The sequence below is a fragment of the Actinia tenebrosa genome, unplaced genomic scaffold (genome assembly GCF_029948245.1).
Source record: "Actinia tenebrosa isolate PJP-AT-01 unplaced genomic scaffold, QUT_ActTen_1.0 PGA_scaffold0__85_contigs__length_37466705, whole genome shotgun sequence".
In the NCBI taxonomy this organism is placed as follows: Eukaryota; Metazoa; Cnidaria; class Anthozoa; order Actiniaria; family Actiniidae; genus Actinia; species Actinia tenebrosa.
In genome coordinates this window covers 18443253-18464909 of record NW_028292569.1, presented here as the reverse complement: position 1 = coordinate 18464909, position 21657 = coordinate 18443253, and the positions used below count along the sequence as shown (strand labels likewise).

General features: G+C 37.1%; 2 protein-coding genes, 1 long non-coding RNA gene and 1 pseudogene across 3 annotated transcripts; 1 reads left to right on the top strand and 3 right to left on the bottom strand.

Annotated features, from left to right (window-relative positions):
• Nucleotides 1-216: 216 nt before the first annotated feature.
• LOC116292015 (uncharacterized) lies at nt 217-4861 on the bottom strand. The gene is made up of 4 exons (XM_031699248.2): nt 4806-4861; nt 3488-3769; nt 2242-2501; nt 217-1316 (listed from the first exon to the last, which is right to left on the bottom strand). The coding sequence occupies exons 1-4, from the start codon at nt 4835-4837 to the stop codon at nt 1054-1056; spliced, it is 837 nt and encodes a 278-aa protein (XP_031555108.2). The 5' UTR covers nt 4838-4861; the 3' UTR covers nt 217-1053.
• An 818-nt stretch (nt 4862-5679) lies between these two features.
• Nucleotides 5680-11776, bottom strand: LOC148913631 (uncharacterized). Its single transcript, XM_089026066.1, has 4 exons — nt 11707-11776; nt 7008-7341; nt 6857-6899; nt 5680-5997 (listed from the first exon to the last, which is right to left on the bottom strand). Exons 2-4 carry the CDS (start codon nt 7323-7325, stop codon nt 5756-5758), a joined length of 603 nt encoding a protein of 200 aa, XP_088882192.1. The 5' UTR covers nt 7326-7341; nt 11707-11776; the 3' UTR covers nt 5680-5755.
• A 1137-nt stretch (nt 11777-12913) lies between these two features.
• On the bottom strand, nt 12914-15431 carry LOC148913630 (uncharacterized). The gene is made up of 3 exons (XR_016119063.1): nt 15285-15431; nt 13842-13986; nt 12914-13770 (listed from the first exon to the last, which is right to left on the bottom strand). It is a non-coding gene; the product is annotated as an uncharacterized LOC148913630 (long non-coding RNA).
• Nucleotides 15432-19740: 4309 nt separating this feature from the next.
• LOC116292020 (leukocyte elastase inhibitor A pseudogene) lies at nt 19741-21597 on the top strand (annotated as a pseudogene).
• Nucleotides 21598-21657: the final 60 nt, after the last annotated feature.

Below are 21657 nucleotides of genomic sequence, written 5' to 3'. Positions count from 1 at the left end.
AGACCAAGGTACTGTATTAACAAACACAACATGAAAGAATTAGCCTTAAGTTTCAAGCATGGACACTAAGTTTTAGCATTTTGTGAAGTCCAATTTATCAGGCATGTTTGAAAGTCAAATTTTTACTTATGTTTTGACTAATTTGCATACGGATTCAGAGCATGCGCAGACGTTTTTCCATCGTGTCGCCTGGAGTACACCTAAGATAATGTTGAGTTGATTGAGGCCTGAGTTTACTTACAATACCTTATATATCCCACTAGTTTTCATATTTCACAATGTTTAAGTATATGAAATCAAGTCGAAAACGAAGTAAAAGAGTCTAAAAATACTCCAAAAGCATCCAAAGCTCTGACGTCACAAACGTGGCTACATACTAGCTGCAGGTAAACATGTACAAGAGTTAATACGAGCGCACGTCATTCATACGCTATACAGGTGTAAATTGATATTTTTTATAGGTTTTAAAACCACTTCCAAAACTATTACAATCAAAGGTTGTATAGTCCATTCTTTTTGCCTTGATTTTCTATTTCATAAATAGCCGATGGTTCACACTTGAAGATGTGCCAGTGAAAATGAGCTTAATCTAGAAAAGTGCTAATTGAATTTTCCATGTTTTCTTAAGCGGTGCAAAATGGACTACCAAAAGGACTTAATATCAAATGCAAGATATTTTTAGGATACCCTCTGAGCAATCTTCTTTTTTAGATGTCCATACATCGGTTCATTGGTCAAGCACAAAACATGCAAGTTCTACCCTTCGCTTTGCTCATCTGCTCCGTGATTGACTATTGAAAACTTGTATAGAAACTGGTCAGTAGACCTTTATTACACGGCGGTCATGTTTATTCTCATGAGAAAAGAAACCTCTGTTTAACCAACCTAAATTTTATTCCTAAAAGCGTGAATGAGAGGTTACGCGTGGTAGAATCTATTGTCAAACTAAGATGGCTGCCGCGTGGTCAAACCAAGATGGCTGCCGCGTGAAAAAGGCACTTAACCCTTAATTTTGAAACGTCAAAAAATATCTTGAAACATCAGCGTCTGGATTTAATGTTTCTTGCAAAGAAAAGGATTTTCCTGAGTGCACTCTGCTACAATCCACTTGCTTGAACTGTCTCCATCGTTTGGCAAAAGAACGCAGTCTTTTTCTTCCGTGTTGTCAGAGCTCTGAAGCTGGTAGTAGGTCAGCGGTGATCCATCAGACCACTGGAATGTTCCCTCAGTGGTGACGTCATTCAGTCCGACCCAGGGACCTCCACCGTCTGCCGCTGGTGTGGGTGCGGGGTTTGGTCCAGCCGATGGTCCATTATCTAAAACAGAAAAGGTATTTCAATTTATAGAAATTAAAGAAACTCACACACTACTACTGAATGACTCTACTGATTGATTACTATTGGAATAAAAAGTTAAGTCCAATTTGCCTGGTATAAGTAATATTATTATTACTATATTACTATTACTTTATTACTTTATTACTATATTACTAGAGTACAAACACTATAAGTGTGTAACATAAACACCTCTAAATACGGCTAAATTATGCTAATCCTATTGTTTTATATTGTTTAATTAGCACTATTTACTACTAAATAGTGCAAAGTGTTGCACACTTTTAGTGTTTGTACTCTATTACTCTATTACTATTACTATATTATTATTGTTATTATTATTATTATTACTATTATTATTATATCTTTTACTCTTATTATTATTATGATTGTTATTAAAGTGTTCTCATGACAATGTAGTCTCCCCCACAGCCGCTTTCAGTGTCGTCACGCAACGCCTACTCAGGGGAGAAAGCGTTGCGTGACAACACTGATAGAGGCTGTGGGGGAGACTAATGACAATGTCGGTAACACAAAGGTTTCAAGGCCACGTGCTTATGGAATGTCATACAAAAATCTTGACATTATATAACTTCCACCACAACAAGATTTGTCGTGACGTTTTTGCGTGTGCTATTGACAAGATTGGACTATGCAAGAGTAATACAGTCTCTTTTCTCATTCGGTTAAAAACGCTGTGTTTTATGACTAAAGACTCATCTGCACAGGCCTAGCCTCACTAGGATCGCATGTGCAATACTAATGTTTTCAAAATCCCAAAGGACTTTTAATGGTAACAACTGTGACTTATAAACGATGCTAAGCCTGTGTAACCGAGTCTGTGGTCTTCACAAACTAGGTTATGCATCGAATGCAAAACTAGCCATAGGGCTTGTTTTTTCAATACCTTTCAACGCTGTTATTTCGGCTTGGCTCAAAGCTTTCTCTATCACAAATAATTCTTGCATATATCCTGAAAACTGAGTCGAGCTTCCTTGTTTTCGAGCTCCAATCTCAAAATTTTGATTGGGTGAGTTGTAAGTATTGAGGTCGTTTGCAGTTGAGGTCATTGACCCTTCGGGGTTTCCATCAAGGAACACCTTTCCTTCTTTAGTACTACGATTCCATGTGATCGCCGCGTGAACCCATACGTTGAGGGGGAAATTACTGAAAGCATAAAATTTGCAACAATGAGTGTATGTGTGTGTATTCACCATTTTCTATACATTGGTTCACTGGTCAAAGACAAAGCGCTTAAGCGAGGCGCCAAGGTACTTTCAAAAGATTATTCCGCAAATTTGAACCTTGCAATCTCGACTAAATGCTTTGTGTTTGACCAGTGAACTGATGTATGGAAAATGGTGAATCACAGAGCATGGACAGATTGAAGAGAAGGATTAAGAGTCCTTATTACAAAATTTACTAAGTATCTCAATTCCGATTGGTCGAGAGCCCTCAGCCAATCCCTGATATCGTGAGAGCTCGACATGATAAATGTATTACCTGTAGGTTTTCCTACAGATAATACATTTATCATGTCAAGTTCATTCAAGGTCACGCTGTGGCAGCTTTGCCAAGGGCATATAAAACTATAAGTATACAAAATGTTTAATAGAGCAATTATTGAATTCGGTTATCGCATAATATCGTAATTGTTATTATACATTGAATCACTATTTCGCTTCTGATTGAGAGCCGAGAGCCTTCACCCAATCACTGATATGGGTGTGAACTTGAAATGATAAATGTATTATTCTTAGTTCACAAAATCTATAACAAAATAATTATTGAATTCGTCTTTCGCATTATGTCGTAAATTATCAAGACATCGGCCGCTTTATCCGCCTACGCCTACGGCTTCAACAGAGATCTAATATCTTAAGATCTAGTATCGTAACAATGATTTTTTTCTTAATCTTAAACAAATTAAAATAATGTAAAAACTAGTGTGAGCTGCGTCGGTATTTCTAATGAAACAGTAATGATAAAAAGGTAAATTATACACCGCGAAAAGATGAAAAAACTTACTAACGTTTCGGACGCTAGTCCTTCGTCGGAGTTAAAGAGAAAGAGGTGGTAGAAAGGAGTGTTTATATGATAGAATAAGACAAAAGAATAATGTAATAAAATTATTTCTTCTGCACTGACTATACCTTGACGATTTCAGTGGCCCTATGATAGCTGAGCCCGTAGTGCCTTGTAGAGAAAAGGCCAATTTTCCCAATGATACGTAAATCCTGAACATATATTTATTATTAGCGGCATCAAAATCCGAAAAGAGGTACTTATTAGAAGCTACTTCAGCTTTCACCCAAAATGCAATAGTCAGATCTCCAGTAATATCAAATCGAGGGACAGTTGCGTAGTCGTCCATTCCGTCAAAAAAAACGGCTCTCTTCCCGTCAACGTCAACTGCTGCAGCACCGTTGAACATACTGTAAAACAAAGCGCATTTGATCATATTTATATAGAAAAGAGCGCTATATAAAACCATAAAAATTATTTCTTTATAAATATGAATCATATTTACCGCACCGCACCGCACCGCACCGCACCGCACCGCACCGCACCGCACCGCACCGCACCGCACCGCACCGCACCGCACCGCACCGCACCGCACCGCACCGCACCGCACCGCACCGCACCGCACAGCAAAGGTAAACAAAAGGAAAATAGAACAACTAGCTGATTCCTTCAGAGGCCACAAGCCAATCAGCGCGAAGTGAACATGCACAACTTGTTAGCGTTATCCCGTGTGGGAAAAAGTAGCGACTCACTGCTGGCCTAACCGGGGTAAGGTACCCCTCGCCATTATAATTCTTGGTCAAATAGGCAATTGGATGCGGGGTTTACTTTTCCAAGCAAGTCTGCTTGCTATCTTTTCTACGGTAACCCCGTTCTTTCAAAGTATCTTGATCCATTTCAAATCCTCATATCTAACTTTTGTTTCTTCTAGAATTGCACTAGGTACAATTTGAGCTGCTCCGACAAATTTGGGTTGTTTGGATTTGCCGGCTTTGGTTTTGGTTGGACGCGATGAGTAGATAGGTTTCATTTCGCGCTGTACTGACTTTGGTCTCGTTGCAGAACCAATTCAAACGAGACAGAACGCGTTTAGGATTTAGTTTAAAACTAGATTAATGACTTGGGACTTCAAATTCAAGCTTGTTTGTATGGCATTGGACATTATACGAAGTTTTTTCCCGTGAATATTTATTATAGGTTCTATAAGCTTGTTACTCTTATGCCCGTGAAAATACCATCACATGTAGTATATTCCCATGTGAAGTTATCAGCTTTTAGTTATCGCTCGTGAATTTTATAGCGCAATAACGCCAAATGTAAGGTTTCCCCTGAAGTCGGTTTAAATTTTTGCGCGACGCCGAATTGAAAATATGCACGGGCTCGATGCTAACAAGTTTTGAGTTTCATTATGCAGGCCTGGTTACAAAAAAAGTAGCTAGAAAATACCTGAAGGTTTCGCTTGGATCAGTACCGTCCATTTTGACAGCGACTAAGGTAGTACCTCCACCTAGGAGAAAAGCATATAAACTATTCAACATAGCTTCAGATAATCTGCTTTTTGTGCAGACGTATACACTTATTTCAACAAAGTTAGTCACCTGAAAATCTACAAAGCTGAGACCGACAAGCATTATGGGTAGATACATTTTACATGTTTCAACCGCTTGATAACTGTTGATGGACTTGAGATCTTCTTACAGCTACAAATTCACCTCCTCTGAGCATCCTCAACTGCTGCAGTTTGTGTCAAAATCTTTACTTGCTGGATATGAAATTTTTCCCTGAGCAGGCGTAGCTCAGTTGGTTAGTGCGCGACCTTCAGAGCTTGAGGTCCACGGTTCGATCCTCAGGGTCTCCACGTCTGTTTCGACTTCTCTCTAATCCGTGTAGCTTCAGCTCTAAATACTCTTAAAACAGAGCACTGATGGCGAGAGGGGGTAAAGTGCGCACCGTCGGCTTCCATTGATAGCAGTTGAATTTCAACTGAAGGAACTACCGACGTTAAATATAGGTGCTTTTCCTTTACCTTTTTACCCATGATTCTCAGCGATCACAACATTCTACGTTTTTTGGTGACTAACTTTATTGAAATAAGTATATTTCAGCACGTTTTGAAAGAACGCAATAGGACGTTTGCATCTACTACCAGACTCCCTCGCACACTTTCTTTTGTTCAGTTAATTAGCACCAATTGTCTTACTATTCTTATGAGGGAATACAAATCTAAATAAGAAAGAAAATTCGCGAAGCATTATGGTAGGGTATGTCCTATTGTATAAAAAGAAATGCTTGTGTAAAAAAAAGATTTTCTACTTTAATGACGTTTGAGAAGATAAAAAATATGCGTAGATCTCAAGAAAAAAGACATGTAAAAATTGGTTTGTTAAAAATATAAATTACTCACTATTGCCTCCACCTCCACTTGGTGTAGTAGGGTTATCGCCACTTGGTGCTGGAGTATTTACTGTAGATGTCATGTTCATTGTTTGATGAACAAACCTGCTTTCAAGTTCGCTTTCAAAGGACGCTAGTTTCGCGCCAAATGTCTGGCAGTGCTGCTTGGAGTCTTGCCAGGACTTTTTATCAGAAATGAACTTAAACTTCGAATCGTCCAGGCTGAACCAACCATCTGGCAGAGCTTAAAAACAAAGAAAAATGTTTTATAATGCAAACAAGATGAGAACTCTTTTTCAAATTTCCAGTCAAATTGCAGAATAATCATCAAGCAATGAAATTTATTATCAAATGACTAAAGAAGACAAACACTTCTGCAAAAGAATAATTTTAAATAAAGATAAATTGACGTTTTTCGTTTTCTTTTGATGTTTGGGTCTTTATTCTTGATGTAGCAAGCTGTATTGAATTCGGGGTTAGGGCTTTCGCCTTGTAGGGTATAGTTTAGTTCCAAATAGACCATTTTTGAATTCCAAATTACCGCTGTGTTCGTTGATCATAGACTCATCTACCCGTATCAGTGTTTAAATATTCACAAAATACGTATACCAACGATAAAGTAAAGAATGCACAACTTCTACAATACAAACACAAATTAGTTTTGGAACTAATTGCACGTGGATAATGAGAACAAGATAGGGCAGGTTTAAACCTTCTCTGGCTCATTATGACATGTCTTTATTGCCTTAATGTCAATAGTGACTTTTGCAGTCAAGTGGAATCCACACGTTTCAGTGAGATTGCGTCTAACAAGTGCCCAAGATTTCTTTTCCCAAGTCTGGCCAACGTCAGTATTTCTAAAAACAAAATTTTTATTCTAAATTCTCAAGAATTGTGTCTTGAAACTCGATGGACCTTGACTTGAACACATGAATATTCTGCACAAAATCGAGGCAAACCCTGAGTAAATAAGTCTGTAATCAAGAAACACAGCGGTTATTTGGAACTCGAAAATGGTCTATTTATTATCTTTGGCTATAAATTGTTTTATTGTCTTCGTGTCTGAGGTGACAACACCAAGAAAGTGCCAGTATTTTTCTTACCTTCTTTTGAATGACACTTGCTTTTTTCACAATACTTTTTTTTCTAAAAAAAAACAAGAAAAAATACTCAGGATTACAAACCTTGATCATGATGGAGAAGGGGCTGCTACCAAAGATTAATCTAATCTTTATTAACAATACTATCTCCTACCTCAGCCTCAGCATACTCATATCCTGACATGCGCACAAATGATCCGGGATCTTGTGTTTTGGTAGATCGATTCAAGTCACACACGAAACCTTGATTCTTGTAGTAGTTGATGGAAAAACAGCCCAATGTTTCTTGGCATGCCGTCATACAGTCCGCAAAAAACAGAGGCAGGGTCTTGATCACGTGATTTAGTAAGGCGTTACCATGGTGACGGTGAAAAATAGGAGTGTCACATCCGTTGACCGTGTCGACGTAGAAGTTGCTGGCAATGCCAACGGCTATGAAGGTAGATATCTCAACAAGCGTGACAAGCCACATGGCACTTGAGGATTGTCTATAAAATCGAGCAAAAAACAATTTATCAAAAAGATTATAAGATTTTAAGATCGTGCTAATTGCTATTTGCAGACTTACTTCCATTTTGAAAGCTTTTTACTGAGATACCTGTGATAGTACAGTTATAAAATATCTAAAAAATTTTTCTGATTCCTCCAAGACAATATAGATATACAAGTTGCGCAATAGTACCCAAGAGCATATGCCTCAGGACCTTTGTGGACATCTGTTATAAGATTTCTGTGTTAAGTCTGATCAACTAGCAAGTACCAACTGGCTGTCAATCAATGTCACTCTTATGTCAACAGATTAGCTCACGTGATAGAAATTCTTGTCTGCGCATGCTCTATTTTGTTGACTTCTGTAATTCAAGACTGAGCCAGCTTGAAAAGTTGGAAATCCTAAACCTGGATTTCTAAGACTATTTAGTACTAAAAATGTGTCTCAAATATGTACAATGTAATGATAAGAAGTTCGGTGATAAAATAAATTGAATAAGGAAAAAGCAATCGAAGCGGAAGAGAATGATTATATGGATGTAAAGTGCCTCTGCTTGCCCGACGTTTATCAATAATATCGGTAAAGTTCCCCGATATGACTGCTACTTGCATGTCCTGGATGTTATGACTAGGAGAATTGAATGGATCTCCACAGGGAAGTTGATGAAGAGATGAAGAGCCGCGCGACATTTTTAGGACTCATATCATATAAATCAATATTATTACGAACCCGAGACCTGTAGCAATAAACCAATAAATGGAATCAATTCCAAACTCTCGAACAATAATTATAATAATATTTACTGCTCCTATAAAGCTGAGCACTCTCTGAAAAACTGATTCTAGAATGAGTCAAAATTACATTCATATATAAGTATCACACCTTCCCCCCCCCCCCCCCCCCCCCCCCCCCTGTCTTATCTGGATTTTCTAGGAAAGACAATAGAAAAAATATATATATCTAAATTTATAAATACATCTTTTTTACATTAATTTCAAAAAACTTTGTCGGTCAGAGATCTGAGATGGGTGATCGATATGAAACTAAACAAAGGCATTTCTGTGCAGTTATAGTCCAGCTGTTACCAACCAAAAAAATGCTGAATTGTTCATGAAACTTGGCCAGATTACTAATATCCCTAAGAGAAACAATTTTGGATATGGAGCCAACCTAAACTTGCGATTATTGTTGAATTCTGCGCATGACGTTTTGGAGTTGACTGGGGGGCAAACAAGCGGTTGACTGGGGGGCAACTAGCGGATGCTAAGTCAAAACATATCAGAATAAGTCCTCAAACTATTGTATTTGACTATTTTCACGACATCAAACCAGAAAACAAGAGATCAAAACAACCTCCAGGATTCTACAAGCCATCAAAAAAGAGCTATTACCGGAAGTGACGTCTATTGATAGCAACCTATTGCAGGTCTCCATCCATCCGGCAACGTTTTTTGATATAGGTGTATGTCATAAAGGTAATATCAAAAATGTCAGTCTCTGCCTTCAAAACAGTGAAATACTTCTAACAGTTTTGCTTTAAAAGATCATTCCTATTTGTTACTTTATTTATTTCCATTCTTATATGAAAACGTTCCTGCTTCTCGGCTCTGACGTAATGTTGTCCCATTTCAGACCACGTATCATTCCCTAGAGTATCATTTCTTTGTTTAAGGTTTGCGTTCGGTTGCACATGAGAAGACACATGAATATGGATACAACTCAAACAAAGAATATTATTCTCAAGGGAAGGAGCGCTCCAGAGCCGAGGAGGCTTATTAGGTGAATTTAAGGCTCGTATCTTTTAAGGTAGTTCAGATCGCTGCTACTGCGCATCCATTTCGCGCATCTCATTTTTGAAGACTTAATCTTTTCTTTTTGAGGTTTTGTCAAAATACCATGCGAAATAAAAACCAAATCCACAATTGCACTAAAAATGTTTTGAGTATTTTCAGTCAAAAATCTTTTTTTTTTTTTAATTTTTTTCCCTAAAAACTAATTACAACATCAGAAATTCCTATTATAAAGTCTCCGAATAAGCCTGAAGCGAGATGACGTTTTACCCCCGACTCTATACCATAATAGTTTTTTAAATTCTTTCATATTAAAAATTTTGATTCCTTAGAGAATACAGGAACAATAGTCATAATTAAAGAACAAAAGCAATGTGAAAAGGATTATGGTCTAGAGACGGGGGTAAAACGTCATCTCGCTTCAGGTTTATTAAGTATTATTCGATCTTAAAGACATAACAAAGCAAAAAGACTAAACTCATTTGCAGGACAGGAAAACAGGATTACGGATTTGACGATTATTTGACTGTATCTTGTTTATTAGCAATAAGTAAGGATTTGACAGGACATTGGCATAACAAATTTGCTGAAATTTTGCTCCATCGGTGTATGGAAGAGCTTCGAAAGCGATGTAGTCGAACGATGTAACCAATAACATAGTTGTTAACGCAGTTGACCAGGATTTTTAATGGAATGAATCATACATGAATTATCTCTTTCCCTCGCTACCTAGAGATAAAGATAACTCGTTTTTTCTCTCCTCCTGTTATGTCGACGAGACTTGTCAACACTTTGTCAAGTGCGTGTATGACGACCTCACTGGGGATAAAGCCTCTCACATCTAAAAATATTTACATAGTTCACCGCGAGTAATTTTTCCTTAAGCTCTAATGACTCGTTTAAGCTCATAGATCAGGCAATACTTCATTTTACGGTTCCGTTCGAGTGACCACGAATAATAGTTGCAAGTCAAGGCTGCAGTTTCCGCGCATAGCAAAACTATACTTTTTATCATGCGCGGAAACTCCAGTCTCGGCTTGGAACGGAACTGTAAGATGGAGTATTGCAAAAACCGCCTTTCAAATATAAAGAAAGAAAGGGAAAAGAAAGCCATCCCATGCTACTAGCAGGGAGAAGCCCTCTTTTAACCAACAAGTCTCCAATGTTAGTCTAAAACTTTAACTGTAAAATTCTTTTGTCACTCACATTCTTCGCTATTCATACTACATTTATTTATGTCGAAACATTCTGTAAGTTTATTTAGACTAAAGTTTAACTAACGTCTAGGCATTGCATTGCGACGCACTAGTTTGCGAAAGAGAAGACAGGAGACATTGGTTTTGGACTAATTTTAGCCAAGTCGCTACTTACTGTCACTTTAAATTACTGACGATATAATGGCAGCATTACTGCCGAATCAGGGTCCAATTTAAAACGATTGTCGTTATCTTTTATCAAGGATTTTTTTGTTGTTAACATTTATGTTAAGTATTATATATATATAAATATAAATATTGTATTTTTAACTGGTTTCATGCAGTTCTCACCAAATATACTGTGTTTCAAAAGTTTGCCAATGTTTTGAAAACAATCAAGTTATCGTAATACAGGGGCGGCGGAAGCGGGGGGGCCGGGGGGGCACTGGCCCCCCCACTAGATTTTTTTGGGGGGCCTGGCCCCCACAGAATATAATGCCTCACACACAAACAAAAACGCATGAGATTTGGTTATGATTACCATTATTTATTATTTTGATATTACATAATTTTCTGTATCTAAAAAATATACGATGTATCTAGCGACGACTTGCATCATTTTTGTGTCTCTCAGCACAATTGCAAGTGGTTTAATGCGCGCAAAATGTTACTGATTGAAATATCACACATACACGTTTGTAATCAAGCTAAACAGGGAGGGGGGGTCATTTCAAGGTACCGTGAAATATTGGAGTGCCCCCCCAAACTTTTTCAGCTTCCGCCGCCCCTGAATACCGTATCTATTTTGATATTTCTTAAAATAATATTTAATGCTAGATCCAAGCAGTAAAACTATGAAATAAATTCAAAATTGCACACTGATTTAGTGACTACTCAACCATAAAGACAAATACACAAGTGATCATTGCAAGGTTATAATCTGACAAATGATCTTTTGTGTGTGTTTATGTGTTTTGAGCTGCTCTGGTTGTGTGTTAACAGTAACTGTAAATGAGAATATATATAGAATATATTATAGTAATGCGGTCAGGTAGTGTATCAAATTGAGCTGATCCTCGCAGTATATCAAGCAACTTATGCAGCTGCAAATAATAACTGCGTATCAAAATTAGAGCATAAACTCCGTTTTTCTTCATTTGTAAACGAAAGAGTTCTATATTGAGTTTTATATCACCGTTAAATGATTCAGCTTCCATTTAAATCTCAACAACACGAAAACCCATACTCTAAAGTATTCTTTTTTCTCCACACGCAAAGAAAAATAATTTACCTCAATCATAGTAGAAAAGTATGCAGACTTACTAAAAGTTTGAATTAAAAGCACAAAACTTAAAAAATGATTTTTATCGAACTTACCTTTCAGCGTATCTTAATTCAGCTTTTTTACGATGCAGCCTTTATTTCTCCTTGGTTTTCTCGATTTTCTTGACGAAGTCTGTTGAAAACAACCTTCAAAAGTAATTGTTAAAGCTGTTAAGCCGAAGGTCACCTGAATGCAAAAAACCATATTAAAAATTAATGCTTTTTACAGAACGGCGTAGACATTGTCTAGTCGTTACTCTAGATCATTTTTTTATTTATGAAAAAGATTTTTAAACAAAAATGATGACATGAGAAACGAATTCCCCCGACATCTTCTTAGGTAGAAGAATTTTGACTAAAAATGTAACAGTTTTTCTATTGTTTTTCGACGAGCTTTGATGTCTGTTGGCGGTTCAATTTGAATGTACTTCGAATGTTTATCGCGAAGGAATAAATCAATGAAGTTTTTCATTTGAAAAATCTGGCATCTTTCATTATTTTCTCATAACCACTCGATTAGTTTTGTCTGTCTCTAGGTAAGTAGGTATAGAAACCGAAATTTTCAATTTACAATATTAAAATTTCTAAAAAAAATTGTCTAAAAATTTAATATCGCTCTGGGATCCTCACGAATACCTTCCATTTCATATTCTGGCTGCGTTACCAGCGTGGTTGGTCCTTGTAGTGTAGTTTTTAACACATCGGACTAGAATACCGAAGACGTGGGTTCGAATCCTGCCAAGGGCATTTGATATTTTTCTCTTATTCTCTCTACAATATTAAAATTTCAGTGAAAATTTGTCCAAAGACATTCTCATATAAAAACTAAAGAAATGGGTTTGGTGAAACTCCATCAAGCCTTGCAATACCTTTGATTTATGTTGTCCAAAAATGTAAAAAAAAAAAATGGACTTTTAGGAGGAGTTTTCAGAACTAATTTTACAGTTGGATAATTACTGAGAGACTTTTAATGATTTTTTTTTTTTTTTTTTTTTTTTTTTACTTTTGAAATAAGAGTTTATAATTGTCATAGCAAAAAGACCTTTCATCACATTCTCGTATTTATTTTGATGATGAATGGGTCAACTTGCATTCATAATACATTATATAATAATTAACGATTATTCTCCGAAGGCGAAGTGAATATCGGGGAATATTTACCGAGACGCGAATTCTCAGATAATAGAGAGTTTTAGATTGACTCACTTTTTTTTCTCCCCACAAACGGCAAACTTGACCACGTTTTCATAGTTTCGTGTATTTTACTTTACCTTTTACAAACGTTCTCACCAAGCGCAAATACTCTTTTGTTTTTCTACTACTTGGACTTTTTTGCGATTCTTTTTCAGTAATTTAAAAGAATTTTTACTGGTCAACTGACGTTTCACGTTTGCCGTGAACGTAAATCTAAAACTTTCTATTTACTGGGCCTGAAACAACGACAGACCATTTTCCCCTGGAAAGTGAATTCTTTCTTATGTAAATCAGATTAGGCCACATTCAATTGTTCCTGTCATGGCTGCCATCACGTGATGGTGCAGAGCCTCTATTCTGAAACTTTTGTGGTATCCTACATGTGTCTTACCACGAGGCCGTCCAAACACGTACAATTATGCGAAGTATAGATTAAAGACACGACAAAAGTGTTGTCTGTATATGTCAAGAGAAATCCCCAGAATGTGCGTAAGATGTCCTCATAAACTATTTGAGACAAGACCCAGAATAGAATTGAACTAGATTTCATACTGACATTGACTGGGCTACCTGTGTTTTTTGGGGGGAAAGCCTGAAAATTTGTCAGTTTTCGTGAAGTTTTTATTTCGTAAACTAGCTCCTCAATATTTCAGGATTACTATATAACAAAACACTTAATATCTGGTCCCTCGGGAAATTAGTTTACCATATTCCAATATTCCATATTCGATTTACTACATCAGTTAACGCTGTTGTTTTTTAACCTTATCCGTGTTTCATTTCCATTTCAACTTTGTACTCCGTCACGTTCATGAACAAGAGAGGTCAATATTATTTTAGCAATAACAACATTTTGGGCGGATAATCACCACGAACCGCCAGTGGTCGTTTTACAAGGCACGCCGGAAACGTCCTTGCATCCACCTGGAATTCAAAAAATATCAATCAACTAGTCATCTATTGAAAGATTTTTAATCAAAGATTTTTTCAGTTACCTCCTTCGCTGTCAAACCAATTTCCCCGCTTCTCGTTCCGACCTCGTTTCACTTTAGAAGACCTCTCATCACTGTCCACCAACGCAATCATGAGGAAGAGGCACAAGCCAAGAACAAGCAATCGCTTGGAATTCATGGTAACGAACTAAAAAAATCATAAGGCCACTCCTTTAAAATAGATGTAATGTTTCAAATACTCGTCACTGTATTCTATTGGGGTTTCAAAATCCTCGTGGAGTTTCAAATGCCTCGGCGGCCAAGTAGTAGGACTTTGATATAGTCAAAGTACTAGAACTTTGAAATGGGTGCGGTCGTATTTGATGGGGGTTTCAAACTACTGCACGTGGTACAAATAAGAAACCCTGGTTGGTAGATGAGCAAATTAATAATTAATGAGAATAAGATATTCGATTCGAAGACGTGTAAGATGGCTTGATTGGGTTTTCACGCGCTACCTTTGAACCGTCAAATCTTAAATGCAGGGACGAAACAAACTTTCTATGCTTCAAAACTTCAATTTCTTGAAAATGCTCTCAAATGTTTTCTTTAAATTTTCTGAACCTTGAACAAACTTCTCTTCCTCCAAGATCTTAATAAGAACTTAGTGGGGAAAAATGGAGAACCTTGGTAATAAAGCAAACGCACCAATACTTAGCGGATTTATATTAATTCCGATTTCAGTAAAAGCTTGCTCATTCAAAAATTGTATCTTTTCCTTTAAACCTCTTAATAGTTTTTTTCCCCAATAAGAATGAAGCGAGATGACGTTTTACCCCCGACTCTATACCATAATAGTTTTTAAAATTCTTTCATATTAAAATTTTTGATTCCTTAGAGAATACAGGAACAATAGTCATAATTAAAGAACAAAAGCAGTGTGAAAAAGATTATGGTCTAGAGAAGGGGGTAAAACGTCATCTCGCTTCAGGCTTATTAATTGTTTGCGTTGGGGTATTCTTCGTTTGCAATAGACGTCATAGCCGCCATGTTGGAAGAATTTGACAAAAGATTTTTCAATGAATTCTTTTGTTATATCTTTCAACATGGCGGACATCCCTTTTGTTATTGTGCTCTCTTGGAATTGATTGCAAACCAAGAATTCACGGTTTGAAGTTGAAAGGTAGCTCGCTAAGGAAACCCCATCGAGCCACCTTAATTATCCTGTTTCTTTTATGAAACAAATACTGTAGACGTTTTCCCGTGTTTACATGGTCTGATATTAATATAAACAATCAAGGAAAATTGGGAGATGTCGACTGAGAGCATGGTGTGTGAAACTAAAACGTTAAATTAAAATGGAAACAATTGAAACAAAACAAGGGATGATCTTGAAAATCTTGAAAAAGTTTCACGAATAATTATCGTAATAACACATTTCTGTAACATCAGAAAATACTGATAATCAGTATTGTCACCGATGTTGCTTCGCGTTTTGTGCCTTACCTTTCTATTCGACGAGTTCTTTTCAGTGCTCTTGCTCGATGTGTAAGAAGAATGACTCATCTAAAACAAAATCAGGAAAACTATTTTTGTTTTTCTGTCGCGTCGGGTCTTCGGGTAGTCTGTGTTGTGTATAGAAACTGTCAGTGTTGCTATGACACATTAGCTTTGATAATAATATTTTGTCTTCTTATGAACTTGAGAAACAACTAATATGTTTGTCTTTGAAGTTTTGCATAACTATAAAACTCTTTATTTAAGTGTCTAGTCGTTCTAGCGCTTTCGCACTAATTGGGGACACTTTTCAGTACTAAAATAAGCTTAGTTTTATAAAAGACGTTTGACTCATTAATGCAATACCAGCGTCTGTCCAATTTGATCCTATATTCCTTTCTTCTTTTAAAATTCTCAAGTTTACGTTTTCTCTATTAAAGTCGTATTTTTTCCTTTTCCTCATATGTGAAGTGTTACAGGGAAACAAAGAAGTCAAATTACCAAGAATATGGCATGTCGTTGGAAACTTGGTTAAATTTCGTAGAAGTAACTGAAAGAGATTTTTTGTGATATCACGCAAGTTCCATTTGGGTCTTCGACACGTAAATTTTTGAATTAGACATCTCCGCATTTGATTATTTTTTCAACGGCTCCAAATGCATATTTATGCCTATTTCTCGCTAATAATAGGTCTCCTTAAGAACTCAAACAAAGAAAATAATTCTCAAGAGAATGGCACATGGCCTATAATGGGGGGGAAAATCCAGCGTGCTAGTTCAACTCCCATTATGATTATGATGACAATGATGACAATGATTATGATTTTCAACATTTATCCATCGCAACAAGCCTCGTAGACTTCAATTTGGCCATTTCCAATAGAGTTTGAAAAGAAACAAGAAGAGTCCCTTCTCGAAATGCTTCATGCTTTTTGAGTTCCTGTCCACCATGTGACCATGTGGTCACGTTCATACTGTACCAGGATTTGCTTTGGACACATAGGGTAATCCTGCATCTGAGCCTTGATAGGGTGTGCAACAGAAAATGCATTCGAGTATACTGAAAAAATCGTGCGCGTTCCAAATAATGGAAATATATTGGAAGTGGTGACTTCCAACATATTTGCATACCATGAAAATTTAAGAAACCATGGAAATATCATGGAAGTCAGCACTCCGTATCATAGACGGTCATCAAAGTGCACGCGTCATTTCAACATGCCATGGAAATATCATGGAAGTCACCACTTCTAACATATTTCCATGCCATGGAAGTTGGGAGATGATGGAAGTATCATGGAAGTCTCTTCAACAGTATGGAAATACCTTGGAAGTCTTGGAAGTCGCGACTTCTATCATACTTCAGTACCCATGAAAATATGATGGAATTTGACATCGGGATACAGTGTAAGAATTTTAAGGTCTCTCGTCGCAGTCTTAATTTTTTGAAAATAAAACAAGATCATAGCGGACTGGGGAAAAAACCCACGTACGAAAGATTTGCTTACAGAACAAAAAATCTTTATCGAACTGAATCAAAAATTGTAACACGTTGTTCTATCAAATCCAGGTAACACATTTACATTTTCATCAATATTTTTAACGGATTTTTACAGTGTACGGAAAAAGGAACAGTTGTTCGTAATCACTCTGATGGGATCCCTGCTTCTTGTATGCAATTTTTTTCTAGGCTGAGTTTCCTTAAGAAAAATTGGTAACTCATCGATTTGATCTTTCATAGCTTGAAAAGTTCACTTCCGTCCGTACGTACGTCCGTGTGACAGATGTGATTGTCTCTATGATATTCCTATAATATTTTTCTAATATTATGCTGCTGCTACTGTCTACCCAAAGGGACGTTTCCCATTTCTCAGCCCCCAAACATCAAAGTGCCCATTTCCAACTCGTTTGTGACAAAGGCTATTAAAGACGTACCTGTGTCTAAGGTTGCACTACCCCTGCATAACGACGACGAAATTAATTTGTTTTTCATGATGGTTCATAATAGAAAATAGGAACTTATAGAATATAATACTAAGAATCATACACCCCATTCACACCTAAACGTGTTTAGTTAAACTGCGTTTTCATTCGGAAAAAAAATTGACAAACTAGAAACCTACAAAATAATGAAACTTTCTAATATATTGTCAGAGCAAGACAAAGGATAGTTTACATGCATTATTTCACCAAATATTGTGCAGTGTTCGTAGATAGTTTTCCAAAACTGTTTAGTTAAACAACTTTAAAACATGTTTAAGCCTTGGTGTGAATGGGGTAATAGTTTAATAAAAACTCTTGTCAGTCAACGCATCCCAGACAAATTTCTATACCTGGAACTTAGCACTTAGCTCCACGTTCTCAGTTGAAGATCGCTCAACTGTTAATGCTGAATAGAGGCAAAAAAAGTAAACTTATTTTCTTTAAAAAAAAATCATTTTCTTGAATTAATGAATGTTGCGCTTTTAAAAATGTCGCTTTTAAAAATATTAGCAAAATAAAGAAAGAAATATAAAGAGATCAAAGGCTAGATGAAAACAAGAAGAAGAAAAAAAATACTCTCAATGCAGTGGGAATCGAACCCACGTCCACCAACTTTAATTAGATAATTAATTCCAAAATACAGAAAAGAAAAAAAAAAATAGTGCCTTCATGCCATACCCCTAGACATCCGCTGGGTCATCGTATGGACTTCGGACATGACGGCGATTAAGTCCCTCTGCCCTTGGGTGTACGGATTACGCAGGATAGTGTTCTAGCCGAAGCATCAGGGGAGAGACTAGCCGGCCCCCAGACCATATCTACAGCTAATCCCTTGCACTCTGCCACGCACTGGCACGTTGATTTGAAGTGGAAAATAATCTAGTCTATATGGTGCATTGTTTTCATGGCTATTGTTGTGCTAATTTTCTGAAATCGTGGCCCAGTGGAAAAAACTTGGGCTTACAAGACACTGAGTCAAGCACGTTTGAGTGAGATTAGTACTTGGATGGGTGACCTGAATTTTTTTTATTTAGCCAACTCTGTTTTTTTTTTTTTTGTTTTTTTTTTTTTTTCCTTGGTTTAAGATACTTGAATATAGAGCTTAAATGGTTTCCCCTTTATAATCCATCATAGTGAAACCAATTCCTGTCACCAAAATGCTTTGGAAAGTCTCTAAACAACAGATAAGCACCCATTTTCGCTTATTGTATATTTTGTTTTATGAATAATCAATCAACAAATTGTCATGCTAAACATCGTTAAAGAACATTTTACATATTTTTTAAAGAGAAAACGAACAGTGATGAAAACCAAAAGATTATAATTATTTTTTTTACAAATTAGTATTAGGGATATACAATCACTATAACCGGCCGGGCCACTTATACAGCGGGCAACTAATCAAATTGTAGAATAAAAACAATACATTTCTACTTTGGATAGTGGAGTTAGCCAATCAGAAAGCAGCAGAAAACAATAGCTTTTTAACATATCCTCTTATTCCCACTATAAAAAAAGGCGATGGCTATATAGGTGTTTACCGGCATAATATCAGGGTTACATTTTGGCGATATCTAAGTTTAGAGATAGTGGTCAAAATACTGGAGTACTTTGGAATACTTTCAGGTTCAGTACAAATCCTACAGCTGGCTACTAGCACCACGAGCACCTAGCGCCAGCCTGCGGGCAAAATCTCAGCAGCAGCAGCAGCAGCAGCAGCAGCAGCAGCAGCAGCAGCAGCAGCAGCAGCAGCAGCAGCAGCAGCAGTAGTAGTAGTAAAAATAGCAGAAGTATCATAGTAAAAGATGCACACAGACCGGTGGAAACCAAAGAAAACCATTATAAGCTAGCATTAGGCACTTGGCTAGTCCTGAATACTCGTCTGGGTTAAAAAAGCGCATTATCGTCACATTTCCCGCCTATAAATGGTCTGTGCAGACCTTGATCTTTATTTTTTCAATTTTTTCTTTCTTTTAATGGTCGTATACATGTCCCAATCCACTCTCCCCTGATGAAGTCCTTATTCCAAATGAAATATTCAGTATTTCCATGGACGAAATTTTTCGCATGCTGCTAGACATGTTTTTAAAAGTTGATGGATTGTTTCAAGCAGGAATAGAATCACATCAGCCATGTCCTACAAGAGGACATAATTACTAAATTTCATGCCGTGAAGTCGACCTTTTAAGAACAAATAAATAAATAAATAAATAAAAGACAAATAAAGGCTGTACATGACAAACTATTGAACTAGTTAACAGAATAATTATCATAAATATCATTGTATTTATGCACAATCGTATTGCTTTTTTGTTGCAATACATTTTTTAAAGGTTAAAAATAGCAAAATCATTGCAAGTGAAATCAGACATGCTTTTCAACTAGTGCTAATTTGAATTTGGATGGTTGATGTCACTTCAAGAGCACAAGCGACGTCAACCGGAAAATCTGACGCCAATAATAAGTTCCCGGGAATGCTTATAAAAGGAAGCTGGATTGAAACTCAAATCAGAAAATAAAGACTGCTAAAGAGAGCTAAAATTTTATACAAACAGAGGACACTACAATCGTATGTTCAAGATGCTGAATTTGGTTTTGGTTTTCACGCTGTTTTATGTTTCTTGTTCCTGGTGTTCAGTAATACCGCCAGTTTTACCGCCAGTCATCAAAAACCCTCTCGCTGATTTGACCAACGACTTTGGTTTCCGATTTTACAACCAGCTTAAGGATGCTGTGAACTTTCGTGATAAGAATCTGTTTTTCTCTCCTCTGAGCATCGCCATTACCCTGGGCATGACCCATCTTGGTGCGAGGGGGAATACAGCCAAAGAAATGGAAACCGTTTTTTATTGGGATCCACAGACTGTTAACCAGGACTTCAAGGACCTTGGCCAAGCCCTGCATCCAAACAACAGTGAATCGGTTCTGCGCCTCGCTAACCTTATCTGGGGTCGAAAAGGAATGACGATTTTGAGAAGCTTTCTAAGAGATTCTGGGCTCTATTTTGAAGCAGGAATGGCTTTAGCCGACTTCGCGAATTACCCTGAACAAGCTAGACAAGAGATCAATAAATGGGTTGAAAATAAAACTGAGAACAAGATTCAAGATCTGCTAAAGCCATCAGACCTCGGTTCGAGCACTATCCTTGTATTGGTCAATGCTATCTATTTCAAAGGAACCTGGAAATACCAGTTTGACGAGAGGAAGACAATTGATTCATACTTTTATCTCGATGACCGCGTGATTCCAGTAAAATTGATGAAAGAAAACAGCGAGTTCAAGTATCTCTACGATGGAACTTTGAGTGAAAGATGCGAGGTGCTAGAACTACCCTACGCTGGAGATGAAGCTTCGATGTTTTTCGTCCTCCCGGTAAACAGAGGCTCGCGAGCACTGAGGACTTTGGAACAAGATATCTCTTCCACTGTTGTCGATGTGTGGGTGAATTCAGTTCGTGCAAAGAATATTACAGTCTACGTACCTAGATTCAAAGTCAAACATCACTTCGAAGCAACTGATTTCCTCAATAATCTTGGCATCAGAAATTTGTTCACGGGCGCTGCAGATTTGTCTGGTATTACTGGGAGCCGTGGGCTGAGTGTCAGTAAGGTTGTACACGAGGCTTTCTTGGAGGTGAACGAGAAAGGGACCGAGGCAGCGGCGGCTACTGCGGTAATAGTAAAATACGGTGGTTTTCGAGCTGACCATCCATTTCTGTACTTCATTTACCACAAGCCAACACGCAGCATTTTGTTTATGGGGCGCGTGATGGACCCAAATCAAGAAGAAGTACAGTGACGTGACATCACGTTGGACTGATTAAACGTGACAGCTAGCTTATTGCCGCTGCAACTACACTAAAATTTATTGCAGCTAAGCAATTCTCAGTAATGTTAGTTAATTGAAGATTTCTGAGATAAATTATCGAACTGAAGTTGAGTGCTGTAGGAAAATAACGATAAGTAATAAAAAGAATTCTAGATTGATTAATAAGTAAAGATTGTTGGATAGAAGTAACGTTTTGTCAGTTATAGGATTCATTTATTCGCTGTATCTTTCACATGTTTCATACAACTCTATTGTAGAATTTCCTATACAATAGTTTAAAGCCAGTCAGTTGTTAAAAATTAGAAATATAAATTGTCATTGTGCTATAAGTGTGGACTTGGAGCCTTAAGTTACGTGAAATTATTTTCCAATTATGCACAAAATATGTAATTTCGATTTGATCCCATCGTCAGATTTTTTATTTTCCCTCAAAAGTTGGGTATTATAAATATAAAAAGAGGGGTCCCCGACTTTGTCTTAGAGCTATGAAAGAATAAAGATGTTTCGTGATATTTTGCTTATCAGGACATTGGAATGACGCCATCATGCTGAGCGCGCATTTTTTTCTATTT

Coding starts and splice junctions, on each gene's coding strand:
- LOC148913631 (XM_089026066.1), bottom strand. CDS start 7,325: ATGTGGCTTGTCACGCTTGTTGAGATATCTACCTTCATAGCCGTTGGC. Junction 6,900..7,007: donor ATGAGTATGCTGAGGCTGAG/GTAGGAGATAGT, acceptor GTTTTTTTTTAG/AAAAAAAAGTATTGTGAAAA. Junction 5,998..6,856: donor CAAGTGTCATTCAAAAGAAG/GTAAGAAAAATA, acceptor TTTGTTTTTAAG/CTCTGCCAGATGGTTGGTTC.
- LOC116292015 (XM_031699248.2), bottom strand. CDS start 4,837: ATGGACGGTACTGATCCAAGCGAAACCTTCAG. Junction 2,502..3,487: donor GGGCCACTGAAATCGTCAAG/GTATAGTCAGTG, acceptor TTATGCTTTCAG/TAATTTCCCCCTCAACGTAT. Junction 1,317..2,241: donor CGAAATAACAGCGTTGAAAG/GTATTGAAAAAA, acceptor TTTCTGTTTTAG/ATAATGGACCATCGGCTGGA.